A 9,700-nucleotide genomic window follows, 5' to 3' on the forward strand; every position below is an offset into this window, starting at 1 on the left:
CACATGCTTCTCTCCCACCATCTTCTGAGCCTTCACTCGCACCTTGAACTTGCCCTGGAGGACACAGAGGACAGGTTAAAATGTGTGTGTGTGCCCTGGAGGACACAGAGGACAGGTTAAAATGTGTGTGTGTGCCCTGGAGGACACAGAGGACAGGTTAAAATGTGTGTGTGTGCCCTGGAGGACACAGAGGACAGGTTAAAATGTGTGTGTGTGCCCTGGAGGACACAGAGGACAGGTTAAAATGTGTGTGTGTGTGTGTGTGTGTGTGTGTGTGTGTGTGTCTTACTATTTGTCCAGGCCTGACTTTGAAGGTGCCGGCCTTCGCCTCACTGCCGCTGAAAGAGAGCACCTGAGCTTCTATAGCCTTGGGTCTGTCCTCCGCCCTGATATTAACCTTCGAACGAATACTCTGATTGGACAAAAAGAGATACATCATTATAACAGGGAGCCAATTGAACAATTGACATTGTGTGTGTGTGTGTGTGTGTGTGTGTGTGTGTGTGTGTGTGTGTGTGTGTGTGTGTGTGTGTGTGTGCGTGCGTGCATGTGTGTGTGTGAATGGTGCGCTCACCTCAAACGCCTTCCCCATGATGGTGAGGATGTTAGAAGAGTCCTCCTGCAGCAGTCCCAGCTCAGCGATGGGGAAGTATTCATGCAGTTTCTACACGCACGCACACACACACACACACACACACACACACACACACACACACACACACACACACACACACACAAGCACACACACACACACACACACACACACACACACACACACACATACACAGGGACATATAATAGGTTCATTATCAACCACAGAGCAAATTAATAACAGTTCAATCTTTCCATCTTTGTATATGTGTATGGAGTGCTAACTCTAAGGCAGTGGTTTTCAAAGTGGGGGCCGCCAGGGAGCACCAGGGGGGGCAGTTGGAAGGGAGAAGAAAAGGGAAAAAGAAAAAAAAAGAAAAGAAAAGGAAAGAAAAATAAATAAATATATATATATATATATATATATATATATATAAACAAAATCCACTTCAATTACATTTCAATTCATAATATTGTACCGGTTCAAAATAAAATATGAATTGAATACTGTAAAATCCATTCATATCAAAATGAGGCCATGCCCTTTCAGTTGTGCCCAATCTACGCGTCTGCCTGACAAAAATTCAAAACATCAGCCTTCAACTGCTTGTGCTAGCTAGCTCACGTTATCTTTACCGGATACAAAAAATGCACGACCACAGAACTCGTCTTATATAGCCTATGCCAGTTTTTTTGTTTTGGATTTTTGCCATCTTGTAATAGGGGGCCGCTAGCCTAGCATCGCCAGACCCTATTCGCTATTCGCAAATGCGGAGAGAAACAGAATGTGAGCTCAGGTCATCAGGATGGCATTGCCAGGCTAGGGGGCTGCAGCCAGAGGCTACGGTTATTTGGGGGTCCTCAGCATGGAAAAGTTTGGGAACACCTGCACTAAGGCAATACTATAAGATGGGAGCCTTATTGTAATTTACGGATATTCTTTTTAATTTTCTACTGCAATTTTTCCATTGCCCAGAACCTGTCTACAGGTATTGAATGTGCTTATACACTACTTATAAGGGTATAAAGGTGGATTAGGGTGTAGGCAGTATCACGCCCACCTGGTAGAAGGTGTAGGAGTGGTTGGTGATGGCGAAGATGGGGATGATGTTGTGTTTGCCCAGCAGGCGGACCAGGGTGGGCACCGAGGGGTAGTCCTGCACGGTGTCCTTCGTGTAATCGCCCTCGTCATCCAGGTGGCAGTGCTCGTCGTTGCGCGGCAGGATCCCCGACAGCACGTTGGCGCCGTCAGCCTCGTAGTGGAACGCCGACTCGGTGGAGAAGACCAGGAGGTGGGTGCTGTGCTCGCGCCAGCCAATCTTATGCTGGAGGAGGGAGAGGAGGGAGGGATGGAGGAAGAGAGAGGAGGGATAGGAGGATGGAGGGATGGATGGAGGGAGGGATAGAGGAGGGAGTAATAAAGGGGATAGAGGTATGGAGAGGAGGGAGGGAGAGTAGGAAGGGATGGAGGGATAGATCATAAGTATGACAAAGGGGATGAAGAAGGAAGAGAAAGAAGAGAGTGATTTACAGGTATACCATTCTAAATAGACCACCTCAAATGAACATGTGTGCATACCACATGTGTGCCAACACCTGAAATAGCAACAGCCATCTAATAATCCACTCTCTAAAAATCGAAATTAACTGTGGTAAAAAGACACCACACACTCTTTCTCTAGATGCAAATGATTTAATAGGACGACGTTTCACTATTAACTGTCAACTAACCAAGGTTATAATAGTTTTGCTTTTTTCATTAGTTTTTATTTTTATATTGTTTTAACTTTTTGTTTTCAATTTCTTTTAATTTTAGTTTATTTTAGTTAGTTTTGTAAACACACAATACAGTTTTAGTTAGTTATTGTATTTTTGTAAAGTCTAGTTTTTATTTTTATTTCAGTTAACTAAAATGTTTTTTCACACCTAGTTTTCGTTTTTTAGTTAGTTTTCGTTAACTATAATAACCTTGCAACTAACTGTAACTGACTAACCTGGCAGACTGCGGCTTGCAGGATGGCGTCAAAGCCTCCCTCTGGAGCGTCTAGGTTGCCAGATATTCTCTCCTTCTGCAGCTTCTTGGTGAAGGAGTTCAGGTCGCTGGTCAGGGTGATGACATGCTTGAAGGAGAAGGGGGGGTCACTGTCAGGCCATGGCTGCTCCAGTCTGACGGAGAGACAGAGGGAGAGAGGGAGGGAGGGGGGGAGAGATAGATAGAGAGAGAGAGGGAGGGAGAGAGAATGGAGAGAGAGGGAGAGAGAATGGAGAGAGAGGGAGAGAGATAAGGGAGAGAGGCACAGAGAGGGAAAGAGAGAGGGGGAGACAGAGAAGGGAGTGGGAGAAGAAAATAAAATAACAAACAAAATATTAGAGCACTACAGAATGTTAAATATGGGGGTTTTCTAATATAGTGATGACATAGATGATGGTGTCTATGTCTTTCCCATTCCTGGGTCCACGTCAGTATTTCCCCACCTCTCTGTGTCCTTTATCTAATGTACAGTGTGTGTGTGTGTCTCTACTCAGCCAGGACAACAGGAAGTCTCTTACTTAGATGGTCTCATGTCAGTCTGGGGTTCCACCACCTTGTCCACAAACTTGCCGAAGCCGATGGTGTAATCATCTGACAGCTCCTCCACCAGCTCAGCTACGGCACACACACGCACACACACACACACACACACACACACACACACACACACACACACACACACACAAAGACAACCATAAGAACTAAAATACTGAGACTGGAGGGGAACCGTCTGACCTGAACCAGCCACTCTATCAGCACTTTACCACCACCTTTGCCCCAGATGCCTGAACTTCCCGCTGGAGAACATACAGAGAAGGGCCAGGAACATCCTCCCTCTCTTCAAACTGACATTCTGTACAGTGTAGGTGTCCCCGCAGCTCCCTGTAGCGGCTCGCATCCAGTTTAAAACTCTGGCGCTAACCTACAGGGCAATGAAAGGAACAGCCCCCTCCTACCTCCAGGCCATGGTCAAACCCTACACCCCCTCCCGACCGCTACGCTCTGCTACCTCAGGGCGACTGGTTGCCCCGTCACTCCGAGGCTCCTGTGGTCGATCGACCGGCTCTTCTCTGTCCTGGCCCCGCAGTGGTGGAATGAACTGCCCACTGATGTCAGGACAGCAGAGTCGCTGCCCATCTTTCGTCGCAGGCTCAAAACTCATCTCTTCAAGAAGTACTACAACAATCCTCCAGCCTAAGCACTTATTGTATTTTATTGTATTATATTATATTGCACTGTACTTTAGATTGCTATTCTTTCACTTTGCCTTCAGCACTAGATTATGCTCTTAGTCACTTGTTTTAGAGAGAAGATGCACTTGTGAGTTCTGGCAAGTAGTAGTACATTGGCTCTTCCTATGTTAAATGCAATTATTGTTAGTCGCTTTGGATAAAAGCGTCTGCTAAATCACTGTAATGTAATGTAATGTAACAGCTAACACATCCAGACCTGGGATCGAATCCCATCAGCTAATACTGTCAAACTGGACCCTAATTTGCAATCCATTCCTTCCCCTCTGTCTCTGTCTCTCTCTCTCTCTCCCTCCCTCTCTCTCTCTCTCTCTCTCTCTCTCTCTCCCACTCACCCAGCTCAGCCCCCATCCTCTTGAGGTTGGCCAGATCGTCGGACATGGAGTTGGAGAAGTCCATGAGGATGTAGAGGTCCAGAGGGCCCTTGGTCGGCTCGAACACCTGCAGGTCCACCTCCCTCTCCTCCCCGGGCAGCAGGGCCATGGTAATCAGCTGCGGGGACACCTGGGACTGCTTCAGCAGCATGTCGATGGCCTCCGCCTGGAGGGAGGGATGGGAGGGATGGGCGGAGGTGGACAGAGGGAGATAGATGGACAGATGGAGGGGGAGCAAGGGAGGCGGATGGAGGCAGGGGAGGACGAAGGGAGGGAGGGACAGAGGCAGGGGAGATGAGATTGGGTGGGATGCTTGATTGATTGATTGGTTGATTGATTAATTGACTGATTTTGACAAATAAAAAAATATGTCAATGTGCTTACTCTCTCTATGTTCAAGCTGCCAAAAGCCGTTACCGCTGCACTGCAGCCACGCCCATTCAAATTCCCCAGAAGGTCACAGCGTAGTCCATCAAAGACCTGCACGTAAAAGTCAGATTCATTCACGACTGACACACAGATATGTCATTTTATTACAGTAGCTACAGTGCAAATATGATATTTAACATCAGACGCACAGCACCGATAGATCAAATCTTGACCCAAAAAATAACCATGAACTTGACCCTGCTGACCCCCCTGGGCCATGATCAACTGGACCCCTCGAGGTTACGGCCGGAGGTGGGGGGAGAGTCTGAGTTCGTCCAGAACTCACCTCATCTGGACAGTAGGCGCAGCCCTTCCCTGCCCGGAGGCATTCAGAACAGTTTTTGGCCTTGGCTACCAGGCAGTGGTTCGCTGTGGAGGCACCCAGAAAGAGAGAGAGAGAGAGAGAGAGAGAGAGAAGGAGAGAGAGAGAGAGAGAGAGAGAGAGAGAGAGAGAGAGAGAGAGAGAGAGAGAGAGTCACGCAGGGGAACCAAACGGATGATGCATTGCTAGAATACCTGTGGTAACAGGGAAAAGATTCTCTCTCTTTCTCTTTCTCTCTCACATACACACACACACACACACACACACACACACACACACGCACACGCACACACACAGCTTCTCACTGTCTTGGCAGTTAGGATAAATCTATTGACAAATCTAGAGACCCTTAAAAGAGACAGAAGTTGTCAACAGTGGATAAAAGAAAATGTGTCCCAATGGCTCAGGATAAACATTTAATATGATTAGACGGACAGGCAGACAGACAGACAGACAGACAGACAGACAGACAGACAGACAGACAGACAGACAGACAGACAGATAGATAGATAGATAGATAGATAGATAGATAGATAGATAGATAGATAGATCAGCTTTATTTATCCCCAGAGGGAAATTCTTTGTGAAGTGTTTCCCACCTTTCTGAGCGTAGCAGCTGTTCCAGAGGACTGCGAGAAGCACAACCCCCACTGAGGGATGTAACGTCCATCTCCCCATCTCCCCCCTACAACCACAAATACACACACACACACACATACACACACACAACACAAAACAAAACACAATTTAGCAACAACCTTTCCAGATCAAACAGATGGGGGTGGGGTTGTGGGGGGTATGGTGTACTAAGAGCCCTGTGACCATAGCACCTTTGTATTTCTCTCCAGACAGACAAAATGGTTGACCAGGAAGACAGACTCTCACAGACTACCACAGTCCAGTACCCCAAGTTTCCTGATGTAGGCCCGGTACATAGCGCTACCTCACAGCAGAGGTACAGAGCCAGAACAGGCCCTAATCTCCCCTTCCTCGCTCAGGCCAAATGGAACAGAGACCCAAACCTCCGCTCCCAAGCCCAGAGAACACAGACCCTAAACCTCCCGTCTCCAGACCAAGCCAGAGAACACAGGCCCTAGCCTCCCTAGCCCAGAGGACACAAGCCCTAACCTCCCTAGCCCAGAGAACACAGGCCCTAACCTCCCCTCCATAGCCCAGAGAACACAGGCCCTAACCTCCCCTCCCTAGCCCAGAGAACACAGGCCCTAACCTCCCCTCCATAGCCCAGAGAACACAGACCCTAAACCTCCCGTCTCCAGACCAAGCCAGAGAACACAGGCCCTAGCCTCCCTAGCCCAGAGGACACAGGCCCTAACCTCCCTAGCCCAGAGAACACAGGCCCTAACCTCCCATCCATAGCCCAGAGAACACAGGCCTTAACCTCCCCTCCATAGCCCAGAGAACACAGGCCCTAACCTCCCCTCCCTAGCCCAGAGAACACAGGCCCTAACCTCCCCTCCCTAGCTCAAGTCAGAGAACACAGGCCCTAACCTCCCCTCCCTAGCCCAGAGAACACAGGCCCTAACCTCCCCTCCCTAGCTCAAGTCAGAGAACACAGGCCCTAACCTCCCCTCCCTAGCCCAGAGAACACAGGCCCTAACCTCCCCTCCCTAGCTCAAGTCAGAGAACACAGGCGCCCAGCGTCTTAAGAGGTGATTTCATCCATATATCCACGGCTGGGCAGAGAGAGGTTACAGCCCGCACAGTAAGCTGTTTAATATCCTCCATACCGTCACTGAAGAGGCCTGAGATCTTCCATACCCTCACTTCAGACAGGTCTGAGAAACATGCGTGTCAAACCCCTCAGACATGCATAAAAAGAGAGGGGGAGAGAGAGAGAGAGGGGGGGGGGAGGGGGAGAGAGAGGGGGAGAGAGAGAGAGAGAGAGAGAGAGAGAGAGAGAGAGAGAGAGAGAGAGAGAGAGAGAGAGAAAGAAGGGGGTAGGCTGAGAGGAGGGCTTCAACCAGTTGAGACATGGTGAGATGACATAGATTTGTTACAGGGGCAGCCCTAACATGTCAGATGGTTTTGTCTAAAAAAAACAAAAACATATAGTAGTCAGTCCACAAAATCATGAGGATTATCTCGCTGATGAGAACATAATTTCAAGTGTTTTTAAGTGTCGTGGATACTCTCTGGAAAAGGTTACGAGCCCAAACATCCACAGCCATTAGGCCCTAAATCCCACAAAGATGGAATTTCACCCTCGGACGAGAGAATGACCTAACCATCACAAAAACAGAAGGAAAGCACCGAACCCCCAAGGAATGGTGACTTAGCACCTCATCGTGAACCTGAGCTGGCTACAGGTGTCTTCATGTGTGCGTGTGACTGTGCTCCCGCCCTTCCTGTCACATTAATCACTGACCATGTTGAATAACATAGGCAAAACAAAAAAAACATAACATTGTATCTTCACCATAATTCAAGGAATGTGAATTATCAAAATACTCTCTTTACTGGCAGTATCAAGGCCATGATTCACTGTCACCGACAATGACAACAGTAAATTGAGAATGTCTGGTAACGCTTAGTGAGAGATGCACGAGCTCCATTTGGATTCTGCGGTTTAATTAAATATGGAGCCATGAGAAGCATGTGTCTGAGAGGAAGAGGGACTGTGTGAGAGGAACGGAGAGAGAAGAAAGGAGTGACAAGAAAACCGAGTCATCCCTCCTCTCCTCTGTTGCTCAGGTCGGTGGCGGAGGCTCTTATGTTTGTGGACGACATGTCCACCACCAGCCAGGTGAACATTCCTGGGTAGGGCGTGGACGTGACCCCCCGGTGACATCATCAGGGGGCGTCAGTGCTCTGGGGGGGGGGTTACACTTCCAGACACACATGGGTAAGTCACCTTTCTGCAATACACCTGGAACACGCGCTATAATCACCCCGTTGAAGGACAGGGATGTGTCCTCCGGTATCAGCTCTGAACCCCAGTCTGTCTGATATAATTGTGAAAGTGTAGGTACTTTGTAGGATTCTGTTTGATCTTTGTTTCCAGTCATGTCACATTGTAGTCCTCTCCTTGATGTGGAAACTAATTACACAGGAATAACACACAGCATACAAACAGGAATGACATGCACAACAACATTAGAGACCAAAAACACCTCCAGACTAGACACACTTACTCTAACTCAAGGATTTGTGTTCAGCGTGTAAACACTCTCAGCTCAGACCATATGAACTAATTCAAGATATACGCTCAAATTATATGCCTTGACTATTTTTGTAACATTTTGCCAAACATGCACTGGGCCCCAGACACATGGGAGCAGCTATAAAATGGTAGAGCTGTGAGAACAATGATACAGGAGATTTAAGACATTGTTCAAAAGAGATTGCTAATCAAACAAACCTCTTAATGCGCTGTTGCCCAACACCAAGTCCGAACGTCTGACAAGGAAATGTGGAAACCTCTTAATCCTCTGTGTTTGCTCCACGCCTGTCGGGTTAGTAATTATCCACCTGAGTCCCAAGAGAAATCCCTCCTCGTCTCGTCTCGCTCCTCAAATCAAAAAGTTCCAAGTTCCCAGGGATCTCTGTAGTCCCAGTGCGCTTCTCTTTCCACCCCTCTGTCTGTCTTCCTTCCTTCCTTCTCTGCACAACCCTGTCAAATATTGACTTCTATTCCTTTGAACTTAGAGAAGAAGAGTGCACCTTTGCTCATACGTGTATGCGCACGTGTGCGTATGAGAGAGAAAGTGCCCAGTCAGAAATGAGAGCCACTGAGACTGAATGTGTGTGTGAGTGAGAGTGTGTGTGTGTGTGTGCTGCAATTTGATCCCTCCTCTTAACTCGCACCCACTCCCTCCCTTTCCCTCTCTCCCCAGCCCAGGTGAGTAACAGTGAGGTTAACTCCCTTCCTCTCCCTCCCTCTCTCTCATCGCCTGGTGCTAGAAGTTCAAAAAGCTCCACACCTCTGTGTGTCCGACCCTCCCTATCGCATTCCTCCCAGGCAGGAGTTCACCTGTGCAGGCTTGAGATCGGGCTGGGCCCCTCCCTTCCCGGTCCCACTCCCAGTCCCATGGGAGTGGCCCGCCGAACAGTAGAACTACACTGCCTGCAGGCTACAGGAAACACCGCCACAGACTAGAGTACAGGGAGAGAGCCCAACGCACGGCAAGCTGTCAGACACACAGACGCAAATGGTTACCACTTACCACACACTGTAGTTTATCCCACAATAGCCTATATATCCACGTGTTCTCTGTTTTACCTAAAGCAAACACACACCTCTCTCTCGCTCTCTCTCCCTTTCTCTCTCTCTCTGCTAAACTGTGCCTGCAGCTGAGGTAAACGAGGTGGACAGCCAGGCTGTGCAGTAAAGTGCATTCCTGATTCCTGGGCAGAAGAGGGCAGAGGCACTGGTGCCAGTCATGCCAGCCTGGCCTCTCCCAGTGTGTGTACGTGTGTAATGTTTGCAAGCGTAAAAAGTTTAGAAGCCTGTGGAAGACTTCCATGTGGCTAATAGTCTTTACAGGCTCTATTGTGTTGTTCGCCTTGGGGGAGGATATGGCCACCGTTGGTCCTGCCTCACCACAAACCAGGTGATAAATCAAGCCCAACTCCCCTAAATCATACTCAGACTCTATGTCTGGATCATTCCTTCTCACAACCTCGCTCACACGCACACACACACACACAAACTGGCATAGGAATGAACATGACTCAGGGGTGA

At 48.5% G+C, this 9,700-nt stretch overlaps 1 protein-coding gene across 1 annotated transcript in view; it reads right to left on the reverse strand.

Annotated features, from left to right (window-relative positions):
- Positions 1-5,933, reverse strand: part of itgb4 (integrin, beta 4) — a gene marked incomplete at its 5' end in the record, with an annotated part of 24,832 nt that extends 18,899 nt beyond the window's left edge. The window contains 9 exons of the mRNA XM_084456092.1: positions 1-54; positions 290-412; positions 575-664; positions 1,653-1,916; positions 2,586-2,757; positions 3,142-3,238; positions 4,209-4,413; positions 4,963-5,045; positions 5,891-5,933. The exon at positions 1-54 is cut by the window's left edge and continues 114 nt beyond it. Coding sequence (XP_084312218.1) covers positions 1-54; positions 290-412; positions 575-664; positions 1,653-1,916; positions 2,586-2,757; positions 3,142-3,238; positions 4,209-4,413; positions 4,963-5,045; positions 5,891-5,933 — 1,131 coding nt within the window. The remainder of the gene's footprint in view (positions 55-289; positions 413-574; positions 665-1,652; positions 1,917-2,585; positions 2,758-3,141; positions 3,239-4,208; positions 4,414-4,962; positions 5,046-5,890) is intronic.
- Positions 5,934-9,700: the final 3,767 nt, after the last annotated feature.

This window comes from Borostomias antarcticus (assembly GCF_949987555.1).
Source record: "Borostomias antarcticus genome assembly, chromosome: 22".
Lineage (NCBI taxonomy): Eukaryota > Metazoa > Chordata > Actinopteri > Stomiiformes > Stomiidae > Borostomias > Borostomias antarcticus.